The sequence below is a fragment of the Aedes aegypti genome, chromosome 3 (assembly GCF_002204515.2).
Source record: "Aedes aegypti strain LVP_AGWG chromosome 3, AaegL5.0 Primary Assembly, whole genome shotgun sequence".
Lineage (NCBI taxonomy): Eukaryota > Metazoa > Arthropoda > Insecta > Diptera > Culicidae > Aedes > Aedes aegypti.
Genome location: NC_035109.1, coordinates 125,708,181 through 125,727,441, shown reverse-complemented (window position 1 = coordinate 125,727,441; position 19,261 = coordinate 125,708,181). Strand labels below are relative to the sequence as shown.

Genomic DNA, 19,261 nt, shown 5'->3' with positions numbered 1-19,261 from the left:
GTTAGGAGCGGCTGATCATAGTCTTAGTGCCAGCGTAGGACCCTAAACTGTTTTGTGCACGATGGTCCTCCGGCGAGGCAGGGAGTTGGTTACAAGACTTACAAGCCAGCCGTAAAAATGATCAGTACCGTAATCCGGGGTAACATTGATCAGCGGGGTAAAATTGATCGGGATGACTCATCTTGTTAAACGTTCAAATAAAGATTTATTGATGAGGCATTTTCGGACCATGAATGGTGCCTCTCTTTCGTATATTCATAAGCTAATGTTAATTAAGGGTTTTGCCAAAATTGCGTTTAGTTCATGTGCAAATTTGTCAACTTTTTGAAACAATGATTTCTATCATTTTCACTGACACTACCGAAAATTCATGTCTCACATGAGTTCTGCAGACGATGTGATCAAGGAAAATGCGGGTGTTACTAAAAATGGCATCGCCGATAACGATTCCGTTGTCAAATCTTTCATAAGTTTATTCATTTAGGCATCATTAACTAAATAATATTACGAATGTAGAATTTCCTGAGGAAATTGCCTACTTTTAGGCGTATTACGCGGTTCAAGGTGTTTTTAATTTTGAAATAACTCAAAAAGTAAATGACTTGTAAGAGTTTGGTCTTCATATTCGGCTTCAGGGGCCCTGATTTTAGTAAGTAACGACATTTCCAATATTAGCGAACGTTGTTTACTTGGGTGATCAATGTTACCCCATATCAGCTGAATCAAAAAATCACTTAAAACATTTATTTAAACATGTTTAAATCTTTCGAAAAACAAAATAAAGTACATAGTTAGGAGCGGTGGGTGCCAGTACTTGTTTTAAAAATATGAAACTTGTAACATTTGTATTGTGAAATGAAAAATTTAAGAAAAACTAAAAAAAAAATGATCAATGTTACCCCGGATTACGGTACAGGAAACATACTATGTAAATTCGCATCGGAACAACCGGCATAGGCCCAGACTTAAAAAACGGACTAACTATTGGAAACTCGGATCATTGAACTGTAAGTCTCTTAATTTCATGGAAAGTACCTATTGGCATACCTTGGCATTTTTCCGAATTATTGAAGGTCCTCAAGCTTGACATTGTAGCGCTGCAGGAGGTTTACTCGAAAGGGTCGACGATACATACGTATAGGGATGATTATACAATCTACCAGAGCTGTGGCAACAGACACGAGCTGGGCACAGCTTTTATCATGATGGGCGAAATGCAAAGGCTTGTGATCGTTAAAGTGCGCCAAAGACTTTCCGTTGTGAACAACATTCGGTACCGATCACCGCCACGGTACAATCTGGAACGACTCAAGCTACCCGAAGTCGCAACTGATTGCGTGCAAATCCTTGAAGCAGCGTTGCCGGATGAAGGAGAGCTAACCGAAGCCCCTCTTGAGTACTGGTAGAGTAGTGTCAAAGCAGCAATTAACAACGCAGCAGAAAGTGCCATTGGGTTCGTGGAAGGAAATCGACGGAACGGTAGGTTCGACGAGCAGTGTCAGACGCTTTTGGATGAGAAGAATGCAGCGCGGGCGATTATGTTGCAGCAAGGCAATACATCAAAACCTGGAACGATACAAACAATAGCGAAGACAGCAAATCTATCTATTCAGGGATAAAAAGCGCCGCCTGGAAGAGTTGGATTGCGAAGAGATGGAACAGCTCAAGAAACGCGTAAGTTTTTCAAGAAACTCAATGCATCCCGCAAAGGCTTTGTGCACCGAGACGGAATGTGCCGGGATAAGGATGTAGGTATCTTGACGGATGAGGATATTGAAAGGTGGAAGCAGCACTTCTATGAACACCTGAATGTCGCAGAGGAGGAAGATCAAGGCAGCAGGAGGAATGGCTTCATCAGTACGGCGAATAAGGGAGACGTGCCAACTCCCACAATAGGTGAATTTAAGGATGCTATCAAATAGTTCAAGAACAACAAAGCAGCTGGGAAGGATAGTAATGGAGCGGAACTTATTAAAATGGTCCCGGACAGGTTGCATACTTGTATGCATCGATTGATAGCCAGGATCTGGGATACAGAACAGCTACCGGAGAAGTGGAGGGAGGGAGTAATATACCCAATATTATTATACAAAAAGGATGTCGAGTCAGAAAGTAAGAACTATCGAGCGATCACTATTCTTAACGCAGCCAATAAAAGGCTTTCCCAGACCATTTTCCACTGTCTATCGCCGCTAGCAAGCAGATTTGTAGGAAGTTATCAAGCATGTCGAACTTAAATTGAAGACTAAAACTCTATCAACTCTATCATCATTCCAGTCCGAGTAAACGACACGTGCAGACGTGTTTTTTAGCTATCCGATTAACTCGAAATACAGTTAATACCGCATCCCGGCGAGCTTATCTCGCGTCCCCAATATGGGAGACAATCCAACTACCCTGGCTGCGCTCAAGGTGCTGAAAAGGTTGACCGAAAGCGAGGAAAGCAGAACAGGTGCATAGGAGAAGCAAACCAATGCCAATGCGAAGCGACGCAATCCCTCCCCGCGGAGGAACATTGCAAAGAAACCACCGATTAGTTACCCGATCGGTCCTACACTGGATGAAGCAATTGGAGGCGTGCTGGAGAACGACCGGCAGCAAAATCAGGAGAAAAATCTCCTTGAAAGCAACATTTTCAATCGATTGAAGGATGGTGATAATGGAAGGATGGTAGTCCACTGGCCAACCAGAAACCCCTTGGTGCAAAAGCAAGGAGAGAAACTCGCGCCTCAAAATGCAGTACCACCACCAGAGCGGGATGAGAACTGTCCGGCAATATTCGTCAAAGGAGACCCACCCGGAATGCGTTCGTCGCTACGAAAGTGCATTGCCCGGGGTCTAAGATGCACATTCCGGCTGTGCACAGATGGCGTGAAGATAATCACCGACGATAAATCCCACTACCAGATGGTGCTCGGCTTTCTTGACGAGAGGAAGTACGAGTACTTTACCCACGATGATCTTTCCACCAAACCAATGAAGGTGGCTCTAAGAGGCCTTGACAGAATGGATGTCATGGATCTAACCACTGAACGGCGGCCTTCAACCATCTCAAGATCAGAACATTTTCGAAATTGTTCGTCACGAGCAATCAAGATAATACCGGGATCAGCTCTACCTGATCCATCTTGAGCGTGGATCCATCTCCGTCAAGGACCTGAAATCCATCCGAACCGTCAACGACACGATGGTCAAGTGGGAGCGGTACAGGCCGGCGCATCGCGATGTTACGCAGTGCATGAATTGCTTCAATTTCGGCCATGGTACAAAGAACTGCCACATGGCGCCCCGGTGCAAGAAGTGCGGCGATAAACATCCCTCCGACATGTGCAACGTAATGGAAGAGGCTGACCCCAAGTGCGTGAACTGTGGGGATAAATACTGAGCCACCTCCAAGAACTGCCCGAAACGACATGAATTCATTGCAATCCGCAAGAAGGCTGCAGTGAACAACCAACCGAACAGAACGCGACCTCCAGCGCTCAACGAAGTGAACTTCCCGCAACTGGTGACAGGCAATCAACCATCAAGTACTGAACTACCCAGAAGTCAGTGGCCTCCCATTCATCCTCCCGGTTTCCGGAAGCAGCAAAAAGAAGCTCTTCCATCTGAAGATGCCCTTCCTCCCTACACCTCGGAACAGCTAGTTCCAATCTACAAGAAACTTGTGGCTCGACTACGCAGCTGCAAAACACGTATCGACCAGATTTACGCTCTGGGTCTTTTCGTAATCGAAAACGGCTTCTAGAGAGTTTCTGGTCGATATAACTACCAACACAGCATTGTCGGTTATTAGGTTAAGTTAGGTAGGTTATATTTAATAATTCTAAACCCCAACACTGAACGCCAAACAAGGGCGAAAATGTAAAACATGGCTTAGTCACACACCTTTTTTATAAGCACTTAAATACCAGAGCTGAAAAACTTTAAGTTGTACCAATCGACATGTAAAACATTGTAATGAACACAAGAAGAAATTGAATAAAGAGAGATTTACACACACTATCAACTCTTGAAATCTTGTATGGGTACCTGACCATTCTTCTATCTCTGAGAATGAATTGACTATTCCAATTCCGAAGAGCTGGACGCTTCAGATCAATATTTGGGCGACAATTCAGTATAATCAATACTGGAATAGTTTGCATTTATGTCGTCGGTCAAGGATTTTAACGAATCTGTCAAAAATCTAGCAATTTGCGAGAAACACCTGATGTATTTTTTCTAAAATCACTGCAATATTTATTTTTAACTATTTTTTTTAGAATCACTTTAAGAATTTGATCACCTTCAGAACAAATTTCTCAAGAAATTTCAGATACTTCACCCTTTATTTTTCCAAATACTCTACAAGACATTGATGTTTCCAGCGCCTCATTATGCAACATCCAATAACAATGTAACGTAATCAGTTTATATTTTCTTGTCTTATGCATTGTTTGTATTGATCCTCTGAAACTTTTAATTGGTTCGTCACCGTTGGAACACCCCATCCTTATCTAAAAGCATGACGTAATTTGTGGACATTCGCTTAGTTGTGATGCTGAGTCATAAATAAAATTATCGTCAGAACTCAAAATCATGTATGTTTCAAACGTATACAGTTTCATTTCCTGGGTTACTCTTATAACAACATCTGTTAAAAATAGTACCAACGTAGGTATTTATCAACACCATTTGCTCGAATCCAACGCAATCCTTGTCGGTGTTCAACCACGGCACTTAAATATGGTATGCATTCATTATTGAATATTTTATCGCGCTTCACGTTATTATCGATCTTCGGATAACGTATGATGGTGGGTGACTAAGGTTGAAAACACGTGCACGCATCATTCCCTGCTTCGGCATTGGGCACCTGACCATGTCCGGGCCTTTGATTGCCATCCTGGTGGAGTAGTGCATCGTCACAGTTGAAGTGGCTACCTGTTGTTATCTTTGCGTTTGCAACAATCGTCGGTACACATGTCAAACTGTTGCTTAGGGCCAGCTTGGTGACTATCCCTTTGAATAGGGGCACAAGGACCATATCACCATTTTACAGTTGGACTGCTACCCACTACCAAACAACTTTTTCCGTGGAAGAGGTCATGTCCAGGTGCGGCCGTTGTAATGGCTATAATGAGTTGGCATTGACGGAATGGGAATCATTATGGACTACGCTTCGGTAAATCGATTGTCCTGTTTGCCACCGTGCAGATAGTTTCTACGCCCCGTACGTTTCTTCCCAAGCGATTACTACTGGATAATGTAACTGGGAAAGTAAACTGGGCCACATGACAATTGATTTGTACTTAGATGGTATCGCTCTACCGTCATTACGGTTGGCGCTTATCGACAGCAATTTGTTCGACCGGGATGTAGTGCGGTGAAAGTGTTTAATCCAATTGGCTTTCTACTTATTTAATTATACAGTGGAGGCGGAAAATATATTGGTACATTGTTTGACTAATATTCTTAAAATAAGAACATTCCTTTTTCTCAATTAATATTTCTTATCCGAATACCTTAACACTGTTTCTTATTTTGTTCTATCCTAGATTTAGGAATTACTCTTTCAAAGACCCAGAATAACTTCTGAATTATGTTATTCTAATACAACTTTATTCCAAGTTCCGCTTAAGGTTTTAGGGATGATAAAAAAATGCAGCATATTAATTTGGGAATAATTTGGTGCTTTTTCCAATATTTATTTCATTAATTTTTCTAGCGGATACTCTCAAGGCATCCTCTAGTATCCGAAAGTTTCATTAAAGATCATGTAGGAGTTTTTCATGTATTTCTGAATTTGTCCGTTATCGCTTAAACAATTTCTGGTAAAACTGTCATTTCTGTATAAGAATTACTAAATAAATTCCTCTAGGATTTTCTGCTGTAGGCACATATTAGGTACAAATGTAAATGAAACTTTGTACAACAATTTGAACTAACTATCTGATCACATTACTGGAGAAAATAATCATGAAACAATTGCTTGGAGTAATATTTGACTCAATATCAACAAGAACCTCTCATATTACACCAATTCTCTGAGGTGTTCTTATAAATGCTTGAAAACTCTTGGTGTACTTATTTGCTGGTTCATATTTGGCGTCTTTTTGTTTACCAGCTTAAATTAAATAACTATCAACAGTTTATTAACAAAAAAAACCGACATTATATTCTTGCCGTCCCCAGGAAACACCTCCAGCTACGTCGGCACCCAGCGCAAAAATCACCCGCTGTGCCACGAAACGATCCGCTGGAAATCGGAAGTGCCATTAACGGAGGGGCAGCTGCGTAGCAAACGGGACGAGTTCTGGGACACCGCCCCAGCCTTCGAGGGCCGCAAGGAAATCTGGGATGCGCTGCGGGCAGCGACCAGTGCCGCGGAAGCGCTCGACTTCCAGCTGGCACAAGCCATCCTGGACGGGGCCAACATTTCCGTGCCCAATGGCTACCTCACCGAGTGCTACGACGAGCTGGGGTCGCAGTACAAGCTCCCCATTTACTGCTTATCTTATCCGATCAACATAGTTAAGGAGGATTACGGACGTGACTCGCCAGCCGAGTACTCGGAACCTGTCGATGGAGGTAAGAGCATGGCGATTGTATCTCAGGGGTGATTATACAATATGTATATTTTCTTTTATTAGGCACCGAAATAGTTCTGAAGTTGCGGCTTTCGTCCACCTGTACAGATGTTAAATTACCAGTTTATTCTAAAGACACAATCGGTCAATGTAAAAAGAAACTCCAGGTAAGTGCTGCAGTTTTTTTTATCGATCGTTATTATTTCACATTCATTGAACATTAAACCCCTCAGGGGTTCAATGACAGTATTAATACATTTCCATCCAAAATTGATGGCCACCATTATCTGTTACGAGCATATCATACTATTTTTATCATCGTCGGTAAATGACATCCTTATGACAAGCAAATAACGATTCTATTTTTGAATTTTTCGCTCCTCGCAACTGCGTACGTTCATCGCTTCAACCAATCGCCCACGCCAGGCCCAGGAAGGAATCGATGCATTTACTCAGCGATGGTTCTACGGGGGTAAGCTGCTAGGTGATAAGATGCACATCGATGAGGCCCACATACAGCCCGGCTACATAGTGCAGGTTATTGTAAATACCGAAAAACAATCGTCCCTGGCAATTAGCTAGCCAAGAAACAATCGTCACTCACCACAATCACACACCGAGGCGCGATGCGGCAGAATCAGGAGCACGGTGTCAATCAATGGCTGGAGCGGTGTGCAGGTAGCAGTCCTGGTGCCGACCAATGGCTGTCAAACTCGAGATGTGTTAATATATGCTAAATACTATTGAAATTGAAGTTTGATGAATTTGGTCATTTTCGCTCTAAAGATTCGCACATGGTCGCAGAGGCTGCCTCTCAGGAGACGCATGGTTGTGTTACGATTCGCAGTTTTCAGGGTGTTGAAAACTAATTAAAGAGTAAACCTATCGAGTAGCGATGATGATAACGTATAGTGGGAGGAGAGATGCGAAACTAATTTAAGTAATCAAATAGTTATTACAATTACTGATAAGAGGTAATTAATATATTATTGAGAGATAACAAAACATATTTAAATTTTATCAGAATGTGTTCTACTCTTTATTATCTTCGAAACAAAACCCAAGGTAGTTTTTGGATTCGACACTGTATCATCAAACATTTATGGAAAAGTTAAGATACTACATACATCAACTTCTACGTAGTGAATTTTTAAACCGAACCACCGGCCCTCCAGAACATTCTTGGACTCATTTTCCACATTCCGAAAGTTTTCCCGACTAAAGATTCCTATAGAAATGTTGTTTCTTGCGAATTCTTGGAAAAATCATTATTTGGATTATGTTTATTTATATTTTTCAAGGAAACTCCTAAAATGATTCATGCAGATTTGTATGATTCCTTAAAAAAAATCCTGGAGGGAACTGAGGAGATATTAGTAGAAGGAATATTTCCAATTATAGTCGTAGAAGTTTCTGGAAGACTATGTACTAGGGAATATTTCTGGCAGAATCATGGTTATTAATGAAAACATTGTTGAATAAATCCCTGGATTAATCTTTATGAATATCATTTTTCCTAAAATACCTCAAGGAATTCTTACAATAATATCTCCAGAGATTTTCTTAAGGAATACCTCCAGGTTTTTCCCAGAAATACCTCCAAGATTTTATCAGTAATATCTCTAAGGATCCGTTCTGGAATAACTCGCAAGGTTCGCTCCTGGAAAAATTCCAAGGATTTCATCAAAAGATTTCCTCCATAAATGTTAATTGTTTCAGGAAAATCACCATGGTTTGTTTCAGGGATTTCTTCTGGATTTTTTTTCTTTTACTTCTCCAGGAATTCTGAAGATTTCTTCAATAAGTTTTCCAGGAATTCCTCTAGGATTTTATCTAACTATTTCCCTAGGAAACGCTCCAAAGATTCCTCCAATGTTTTCTACAGGAATTCTTCTAGGCATTCTTCCGGTTTTTAAGAATACATCTAGAATTTCACTTGGAATTCTTCCAGGGATTTCTCCAGGAATTCATCCAAAGATGTTTTCAAGAGTTCCTCTTGGAATTCTTCTAACATTTATTTCATAATTTTGATCTGGAATTCTTATGAAGATTTCTACAGTAAAAATCCTTTCAATAATACATCAAGGCATTCCTTCAATAATTCACCAAGGCTTTACCCGGAAACTCCTCTAGCAATTTGCCCTGGAATTGCTGTAAGAGCTCTCTAAAAAAATTCTTTATTGTTTTTACAGGGTTTCCTAATTATTGTTATCAGCAATACCTCCCAATTTTGTCAGGAATTCTTCAAGGAATTTCTCTACGAATTTCTGTCCTGTAGAGATGCTTTCAGGGATTCCCAGAAGAGTCGTTCCCGAATTTCTACTTTTTACTCCTCCAGAGATTACTCTAAGAATTTTTACAGCTTTTCCTCGATCCACCTTTAACGCTTCCTGGAAGAAATTTTCCAGGGATATCTCTATGAATTATTCTTAGAATTCCTCTAAAAAATTTCTCTAAATACCTTGGAATAGCTAGAATTTCTAAAGTGTTTGCCCCATACACTCCTCTATGAGGTTTTCCAAGAACTTAAGAAAAACAAACTCCTTGAATCGTTTTCAAATCCATCAAGGAAGTGCTTGTGAAGCATCATCAAAAATTTCTTGAGGAATTTTTTTTTTTTTTTGTTTAGAGAGACTTTACCCAGAAGGGGCATTCGTCTCTATAGTTGAGGAATACATTCATGTTTTTTTAGAAGAATCTGTGAAGAAATGCTTAAAAAAAATTGTGTTGTGATACGCTAAACAATTCTTCGGTCTAAAGATGAAATCCGTAAGGAAACTGAAAAATCTGTAGGAATTTCCCTTCTCCGATGACCGTAAGGACGTGGCCGGAGCCGTTATTGACTTAGAATTTTGAGCTCTCAATGTGTGCACATTGAGAATGGTAGGTCCCTTTCTTTGAATCTCTGTGAAACTTAGATTATTCTGGACATTCGTGAAATAGCAACTACGGTCATCTATGCTCATGCGCAACGTGGTACGTTACGAGGCGTAAGATCTGCCGCATTGAACGATAGAATCATCACTTTTTCATTATCTGCTTGATAATCAAAAGACTTAGAGAACAGCCTAGGATAAACTTGACCCAAGAAAAAAAAATGGGTTAGGGATATCTGAATTCAAGGAAAATGCGAGAATCTTTATTACTGAACGAACTTCCTTATTTGAAATGATCTTGTTGTTATAAATAAGCACCGGGTTTTTCCTTTTTTACTGAGAATAATTTAACAGCTAAACGAGGGTAAAGTTTGGTTACCGATGCATGGACGAATATCAGTACTAATGTTTTGTTCCTTACAGAATATCTATTATTGCTGATAAGGGCCTCGCCTTCTTTGAATTTATTATCTGTGAAGAGTCTCCAGCGGGACCTTGTAACTTCATTCATTCTTCAAGATGTTTCTGAGAAGACCAAACAAGAACTGTATCGAATTTGATACATTATTGCCTCTCAATGGCAATTGAGTAATACGACATACACTACACTAATGATCTAAAAACCAGTCACAGTGACGGATCCGAACAGGAATAAAATATAGAATTACTATGAAAAACTTAGCAGTTAAGCTAGTAACATTATTGATAGCAATTATTAATGAGTTTTACGAACTTTCCAAGAACCTTTTCGTGATACAATTATTTTATCAAGAAGGGCACAGAGGAAAATCTTTAAAAATTTTAAACATTAGATTGAGGCCTAAGAATCCATTACCTGTAAATTTTCAAACTGCTTTCCAGATAGCAAGGGAAGAACAGTGATGAAAATTCATGGAAAATATTTTAATATTTTGCAAATAAAAATTGCTCTTAACGTTGAATGGTTATTTTCCTATAAAAAAAGAGCATAGTAAATTAAGGAAAAAAATCAAAATCAAATAGAAAACATGGAAACGTTTAAAGAAGACTCTTGAAAATTTTCTAAATAAATATTTGTATGATACTTGTATGAGAAGTATGGATTTAAGGTCATGAGAAAAATAGGAATAATGTGGTGCTTTGGGGCTGTTCATAAACCAAATGATCATTTTATTTAGAATTTCAGAGCACTCTTACCCCCACATGGACTTTGATTCACACAAAACATTGAAAAAAGGTCTTCAGCCAGAATAATATGCCAAAATTTGTTGTACGCGATTATCATATTTTTACATATCTGATATGCTATTCAGCAAGATCATGCTGAGGGTCATGGGTTTTAATCCGGCAGGTTGTGGAACGTTTAGAGTTAGAAATTTTCTCGATTTACCAGGGGATTAAGTGGCTTAGAATGCTTTCAATTAACAGCTGTGGAAGTGCTCGTAAGAACACTAAGCTGAGAAGCAGGACTCAGTCTCAGTTGGAACACTAAATTTTAAAGTTATTTCAACCTCCTGCTCAAACAGCTCACGCCGAGCATTGTTACGATAGGTAAATTTCTTAAACGAATCCCAGAATTCATCTCGCTCGTGCTGTGTAGCGCGAACGAGGTTTACTTGGTAGTGTTGTACTTGTATTACAGTGCGCGTGGCGCATGATAAATTTCAGTCTCCCTTATCTATCTCTATGAATTTAAAAACAACCTAAAACCCTTCAATATGCATCCAAAGTGCAAAGTCATAAGCAAGACGCTGTACACGTACGCGCACCCCCCATCTGCTCTGCATCGTAGCTCAGCTACTAGTGCGAGGAATTTAAAGGGATCAGTCTTTATTGGCGATCAAAACTGAGGTTAGGTGGAGCAAGTTTTTCAAAGTGAAATGGATATTTACGTTTTCCTGTGCCAAAAATTGCAAAAATCTTGTCAGATAAATGATTGTGGTGATTTTTCTTCCAAAGTTATCACTAGACATTTTGATTAAGATCCACTAATTCCTATTCTAGAAGAGCGCCATCTACGCATTTTAGCTTTGCGTTAGATCATCAATAATCACACTTTTGCTACTACGATGGTCGTGTGGCGCGCGCACTAAATCTATTTAAGCGACTGTTTGAAAACCAAACGCCGCAGCGAAGATGACATGGCGCATGTTGTATAGCGAATTCATTTTCCAAATGATATTGTGACGAATCTACAAAAGATTCACTATTGCTCTCAAAGACACTTTAATAGCTAACAAGGTCATGCATATTTTGTAGAAGAACTTTTTCAACATTAATTACGATGATTTTAATAAATTTCATAAAAATACCTTGAAAAATTCTGTTTTTTTTCGTCACTTTTTGCAAACTTTCCATAATTTAAGCCTTTTAATAATTTTCTACAAAAATCACGTCCAAGAAACTAAGATAGATGAGATCGTCAGGTTTCGATTCATGCGCTGAGATTAAATTTATGACGCATAGGTAATTAGATATAAGGTTTTTAAAGTTGACCATGTTGAAAATAATTAAATCGTGAATAACTCACTTAGCAGTGATTTGCGACCATGTGCACTTTTTCATATCTCATGAAGACCTATTAGTCCTCAAATTATAAAAAAAACACGGAACCAAACACCCTGTATAAATAGCTTGAAGTAGTCCCCAATACACGTGGTTTGTAAAATCTTGGAAATTGATTTGTAACAATCATGCTTTAACAACTGATCCGTATACATCCACATTTATTAGGGAACTAGACTTCCGGAATGAGACCACAAATGCTTGAAATAATCTACTATATACCTACTGGATTTATAAAATCTTGAAAAGTTATATGTAGCAAACCTAAATTGCGCAACTGAGCCGTACATGGTAGTTTTACCGGGGGAAACGAATTCCGGTAGATTTCCGGAATATGGTCGATGTGTCCGAAAACGTCCTCAAAGTGGTACAATAAGCTTGTTTTGCCAAATCAAAATAATCAAGTTTGATTTGTAGAAATCTATATTTCTTCCTCGCCTTAATTGGGAAGTCGATGACGATGTCAATGCCATGCTACCCTCTAACGCATCATCCGAACAAGAAATCGTTTTGGTTGAAACAATGGTTGCTTCGGGCCTGTACCAAATCAACACTCGACGTAACACGATCGGCCGCTTATTGGATTTGGTATTTGTCAACGAACCTGGCGACGTTGAACTATTCGAACCACCAACGCCCCTCCTTCGAATTGACAGCTATCACTTGCCGCTGATTCTTCGTATCAATGCAAACGATCATCCTATGCAACGTGTGGTCGGCCAGCTGGTCCGTCCAACTCATGACTACGATTTCCGGTTTTGCAACTTCGTGGAACTCAATACTGCAATCTCCTCCATCGATTGGACTGCGCTCTTTCACGGTAAGACGACTGACGACATGGTATGTACATTTTATGACACTGTGCACGGAATTCTTCACGAATATGTCCCACGTAGACGACGTAGGTGTCAGCCTTATAAACATCCTTGGTGAACATCTGAGTTGCAACATCTTCGCAACGTCCTTCGTAAATCGCGTAGGCGTTATTTTCGTGCGCGAACAGCCGAAAATCTTGACAATCTCCGCTCTATCGAAAGTCAGTACGATGAATGCCAATCCGCTTCATTCCAATCCTATGTTTCACGAATGGAGATGATGGCGAAACAAAATCCATCTTCTTTCTGGAATTTCATCCGTAGCCGGAAACGTCAAAATCGGATGCCGGCTGAAATGACTTACGAAAATCGTACCGCTGACTCTCCTGAGATAGTAGCCGATATGTTCGCAGATTTTTTCGAAAGAGTGCATCGCACAAGTTCCCCATCATTTACCCCTGCCAACCTTAGACACTGTCCAGTATACGACGTAAACCTCCCGCTAATAGATATTACCTCGGACGACGTGTCATCGGCGCTAAAAAGACTCGATGTCTGCAAGGGTCCAGGGACTGATAATCTACCACCTGTGTTCCTGAAAGAATGTCCGGAATCTTTACAAACGCCGCTGTGTGCAATTTTTAACAGCTCGCTTCGCAGCAGTACTTTTCCAAAGCTATGGAAAACTGCATCGATCAGCCCGATTTTTAAATCTGGTTCCAATCAAACAGTCGAAAACTACCGCGGAGTTTCCATTTTATGTTGCGTAGCGAAAGTGTTTGAAGGATTAGTTCATAAGGCTATGTATGCTGCTGCCAAACCGATAATTTCCGAGTTTCAACACGGTTTTGTTAAAAACCGATCAACTACTTCGAATTTGTTGTCCTTCACGAATGACGTCTCAACTGCGTTGGAGAACAAACAACAAGTGGATGCTATTTATTTCGATTTTTCCAAAGCGTTCGACAGAGTTCCGCATGACCTTGCTGTTGAGAAGTTGCACCATATTGGATTTCCTCGATGGATTACAGATTGGTTGCATTCCTATTTGACGGATCGCAGCGCATTTGTCAATTTCAACGGCACACGATCTCGAGATTTCCCCATGACATCCGGCGTCCCACAAGGCAGCGTCCTGGGACCGTATTTGTTCTGTTCGTGAACGATCTCTGCTTTCGCTTGAAATCAGGCAATGTGCTCTTCGCCGACGATCTGAAGATGTATCGAACAATCTCGTCTCTTCCCGAATGTTGCGCGCTTCAAGCCGATATAGACGAGCTTCAGCAGTGGTGTATCGAAAACGGCATGGAATTGAACATCAAAAAGTGCAAGTGTATTACCTTCACCCGAAAACAGTCACGAATTGAATTTGAATACTCTGTTGGATCAGAAATTTTGAAGCACGTCGAATCCATTCGCGATCTCGGTGTCACCGTTGACAGCAAATTGCAGTTCAACGAACACATAAGCATCGCCACAGCTAAAGGGTTTTCTGTCCTTGGATTTATTCGGCGTTGTACCAAACACTTCAAAGATATCTACGCTATTAAATCGTTATATTGCTCGCTAGTCCGAAGCATTTTGGAATACGCCGTCTGCGTGTGGTCACCGCATCATACGACGCAGATTATTCGGATGGAAAGAGTTCAACGCTGCTTCATTCGATACGCTCTCCGCCAGCTGCCATGGACACATCCAACCGATCTCCCGGATTATACAAGCCGCTGCAACCTCGTCGCTCTGGAAAAACTCTCGGCAGGAAGAGCTAAATTGCAGAGACTTTTTGTTTTCGACTTGTTAGTAGGTAATGTTGATTGTCCATCGTTGCTATTTAATGTGTCCTTGTATGCTCCATCTCGTCAATTGCGTGAACATGATCTACTGTTTGTTAGACGTCATAGGACTTCCTACGGATATAATAATCCGTTGGATAAATGTTTTCGTTCGTTTAATAATGTGAGTGCTGTTTTTGATTTCAATATCTCAAAGTTTGTGTTCAAGAATAGGATAAGGAACTTAGAATAAGCTACAGTCTGGGGAATTGTTTTTATGATTCAAGACGATGACAAATAAATAAATAAATAAATAAATTTTGAAAGTGTATCAATACTCGCAAAAATATGAAATGTTATATTTTGAATCATACATGAACTCTACAAACATATCCACTTGACAGCGAAATTAAAAAAAAAACCGCAGCGAAGGGATTCCGACTATCATTCTTCCATATATTTCTCTAGATAATTTTGGAACCTTGCAGGTACCCTTGTTGATGCTCTTCTTACTTCGTGCAACTTTCTGGAAGACATGAATTTTCTATTTCGTTTAGATTTCGAAATTTCTTTCAACGACTTCATCCTGAAAGTACAAACGTACACTAGCGCCACGAAGTGGATGAATTTGCATCTCTACAGGTTCCCTCTGAGAAGCTCTGCTTGTTCTGGTTTAGATTTGGCGATATACCTCAACGACATCACACCGAAAGTATTTACGTAAACGTAGCAGATCAATTGAATTGAATTTTCCAGGATCACTCGGGGAAGCTCTGCTTACTCTGACAATTATTCTTGAAGGCAACAATTGTCTATCTAGTTTATATCTCGAGATATCCCTCAACGTCATCATTCTACTTCTTCTTCTTCTTTCTGGCATTACGTCCCCACTGGGACAAATCCTGCTTCTCAGCTTAGTGTTCTTATGAGCACTTCCACAGTTATTAACTGAGAGATTACTATGCCAATGACCATTTTTGCATGCGTATATCGTGTGGCAGGTACGAAGATACTCTATGCCCTGGGAAGTCGAAAAAAAAAAATTTCCAACCTGAAAAGATCCTCGACTGGTGGGATTCGAACCCACGACCCTCAGCTTGGTCTTGCTGAATAGCTGCGCGTTTACCGCTACGGCTATCTGGGCCCCATCATTCTACTATAATTCTATTTACGTACATTATCAGCCGTAGTGGATAAATTTGGATCTCTGCAAATTACCTCGGGAAGCTCTGCTTATTTTGCACAACTTTGTTCTTTCTCATTTAAATTTTGATATATCCTTCGATGGTTATGCTGTTTTCCCCCCAAATACCGCGTTCTTTGTAGATTAACCCTTCTGTGTGTTTTGCTACATTTTCCCACAAAGAAATCAACCACATGAGCATTTCTGTCAAGTAAATAAATACACCAATTAGAAATTTATATAAAACTGTATATTAAGTCTATCGATTTTATTTTACTCCATTCATAGTTTAGGATTTACATAGTGCATCTTGCACAGACAAAACAACATTGAACTAATAATGGAAAGGCAGGTCTTTAAAACACAGATATAAATCATACAAAAAGGAAGAAAGTGTTTTCGAGACATATGTACATAAACACAAGTTACAATTTAGTGGTCGCACTACACCCATCTGACTTCTGATAGGTTTTGTACAGTTCCTGAAATTAACAGTAGGTAAAGGTAGGCCTAAAATTCGATGTTATTCTTTTCTAAAAATAAATATTTAACAAAGGGTTCGAAATCAATTTTGCAGCGTTTGGTAATTTTTAACTTTTGTCTTCTCTACGATTACTAACCAAAACAAAAAATAAAAGTTGTGTTTGTATGAGTTCTTCTCAATTCGTCACATTATAGCTAAATTTATAAAACCTATGTTGAGTATTTCATTTCGCGTTGAGTTTTTTGCTTTGTCACTATGCAAAACCTTGAGTATATCAGTTGGCAGTTTTTCGGTTGATTGGTTGTATACGGCTTCGAAATACAAAATGAGTGTTAATCCTATTTTACGAAAAAAAAAATGTCGGCAGTTATCTGTTTGAATCAGTTGAAGTATCATCGAATTTAGCAATAGGTAGCTACATGCTAATTGTGCTATAAATTATCAGTTGTCTCATCGATCGAGCTTGCTTTTTCATCACGTTCAGTTTCTTATTGCTAGAACACGTTTGACGGTCAATCAAGATTTAGGACATCACATTCCTCCCGATACGGAGGATCGACCGGTGGTAACATGCACATGGATGTACGCCGGTTTTGTCACAGTCGTCCGTTGCTATTGCTCCACGTCACCTGGTTGCGCGGCTGTAGTCGAAGCGAATTGCGATCGTCGTCTTCGATGACCGGTTCGTAGGCTTGGTTTACCTGGCCGGTAACGCCGTAGATGTCACCTCCGGGGCCACCGTTCACGTTGAAGATATCCTTCACGCTGACACCGGCGTTGGATGTCCGTAATGGGCGTTGAGGAGCATTGTTGTTTGTCTGAAAGCGTAAATTTTTAATACAGATGTAAGGGTTTGACATGTATTCCCAACTTACGTTATTGACTCCGGTTATTCCGTACTCATTGTTCGCTCCCAGCGTTTGCATTTGGGACTTGCGTCGCTCGGCCATAACCGAGTTCTTTCGCACCTCTAGGGCACGTATCGTCTCGCGGCGCATCGTCATCCTGCGGGTCAGGATCGGTGTTCCGGCGTTGTTCTCATCTGCCGTCAACTTCAGGAAGCGCTTCTTGAAGGCAACGTCCAGTGTGCCAATCTGTCTCCTCGGTTGACGGGACTTCTCCAGATTCTGGATCGTTCTTCGGCGTGCTATCCGGTCTGGTCCGCTTCCGGAATCGTTATCGTAGTCCCCATCGATACCCTGAAGCCTCTGGAGATTCTTGACTATCTCCACCGCGTGCTGCATTGAAATAGCAGTTGGGAAATGTCAAATAATGCAAATAATGCATTGAAATGTAATCTTCGTAAACCCTACCTTGTCTATCAGAGCATCCTGCGAGAGCTCCTCTGGTTTCTTGTTGCAACCCCAGTTCAGCTCGGTTGAGGCCAAGATATGCGACAGGGTTCCGAATCGATGGAACAACATAGCCGTAAACTGGATGATCAAGATCAACGCGAAGAAGAACACGAACACCAAACCGATCGGTTCCAACTGGAGGTACTCTTTCGAGATGTGCACCTGGATGATTTTTCGAACGTAAAAGGGTATTAGTAATTGCTGGCTTGAGGATAACCGGTGATTTGAAGTTAGTGCACAGTGGCGAAGTGAACTATGGTCAAGGACAACAACCAGCTAAACATGCACCAACCGTAGCGGTTGTTCTTGTCCAAAGATCCAGCCACTTTTGATGGTATTAGTAGGACGAATGATGCAAAATTTTGATTTGGAAAAGATGGTTAACAACAGTGAAACATATGTTGCCGATTGGTTAGACACGTGAAGATGATTTACTGGGGAAGTTTAGGACAAGTAGGTTCAACAAAGGGCTTTGCCATGTAATTTACATAATGTGGTCAGCAGTTTTGAAATAGGTTAACACGTCAGGTTTTTGGGTCTTTTGAGAACACGCATGCACAGTGCACCATTTGTTACGTTTTCTTGGTAGTTGGCAGTAGAAATAATGGTCACGTTTTCATTCCGGTTGTCTGCATTGGAATGACGATAATGCACAAGCCGTGCAGTTATGTAGGCCTGCAAATATGCTTTCATGCATTTGGCTAAGCAAGAATGGGGTTAGCACTCCCTCCGGTTTAGGTTTCTTAAGGTTATTTTTTTTGCAGGAATTCAATTCAATCAAAAAAATCGACATCATTTTTATTCCACGGTATGTGCAACGAAGAAATGATTGATATAAATCTTTTACGTAGATTGATGTCGGATCTTTTAAAATTATAATTTTCTACACTTTCTAAGGGCGCGGCCAGGGTAGATGCTAATTGCGAAGCGAAGCGAAAATTGCATGAGAAGGAATAACAATTATTAATAATGAAATGTCAAATTCCAAAGGATTTTCGCGTCGCTTCGCGTGACGCGTCCACCCTGGCCGATACCTAAGACTTTTCGGCCTATGCAATACTTGACATTTAAAAAATGTTCATGACAGACATTTCGAATGGCCATCAGTAATACAAACTCTAGATTCGCCAAGGAGGTGGAATTAAAGAAAGCTAATTTATCGATCAGAAATTGATGAATCAAAACAGAAAGTAGGTTCAAGTGAGGAGACATCTTCGTCATCAAGTATTTCTTCTTTTTCAGCAAGTAATTCATTGTTAAAACTGTTTAAAACGTGATCCTCTTACTTTCTGGATGTTACACAATGCAAGCGTGTGCTAGAATAAGGGCGTAAATATTAAGATTGATTTCTCTTCATCGACCCTCTTTTCAGTGAATTAAAGTGACAAGATGCAAGTTTTTTAGTATTTTTTCACCTCAGGACGCAATATTGCATCGCTGCCATGCATTCTGAAGAAAAAAAACTTCTAACAAACTTGCGTATCACCTTTATTCACTGAGGAGAAGACCGTTGAAGAGAAATCGATCATCTTACTTACGCCTCTATTCTAGCACACGCTTGATTCATTCAAAGAAGAAGCATGAAAGGCCAAAAATATTACGATTTAAGTTAAAATAAAATAAAATAAAATTAAAAGCAGTTTTTTTTTTTAAATTTCCT

The 19,261-nt window shown here is 40.2% G+C and overlaps 2 protein-coding genes across 14 annotated transcripts in view; one reads left to right on the top strand and one right to left on the bottom strand.

The window, feature by feature from the left end:
* The window catches only part of LOC110677877 (ubiquitin domain-containing protein 1), a 31,241-nt gene extending 23,649 nt beyond the window's left edge, over nucleotides 1-7,592 (top strand). For all 7 annotated transcript variants that reach the window (XM_021849617.1, XM_021849616.1, XM_021849615.1 and 4 more), the window contains 3 exons: nucleotides 6,178-6,573; nucleotides 6,636-6,739; nucleotides 6,999-7,592. In XM_021849617.1, coding sequence (XP_021705309.1) covers nucleotides 6,178-6,573; nucleotides 6,636-6,739; nucleotides 6,999-7,154 — 656 coding nt within the window. In that variant the 3' untranslated portion in view covers nucleotides 7,155-7,592. The remainder of the gene's footprint in view (nucleotides 1-6,177; nucleotides 6,574-6,635; nucleotides 6,740-6,998) is intronic.
* An 8,398-nt stretch (nucleotides 7,593-15,990) lies between these two features.
* Nucleotides 15,991-19,261, bottom strand: part of LOC5575776 — a 123,312-nt gene continuing 120,041 nt past the window's right edge. For all 7 annotated transcript variants that reach the window (XM_021849205.1, XM_021849204.1, XM_021849202.1 and 4 more), the window contains 3 exons: nucleotides 17,560-17,763; nucleotides 17,122-17,484; nucleotides 15,991-17,064 (listed from right to left, as the gene is read on the bottom strand). In XM_021849205.1, coding sequence (XP_021704897.1) covers nucleotides 16,843-17,064; nucleotides 17,122-17,484; nucleotides 17,560-17,763 — 789 coding nt within the window. In that variant the 3' untranslated portion in view covers nucleotides 15,991-16,842. The remainder of the gene's footprint in view (nucleotides 17,065-17,121; nucleotides 17,485-17,559; nucleotides 17,764-19,261) is intronic.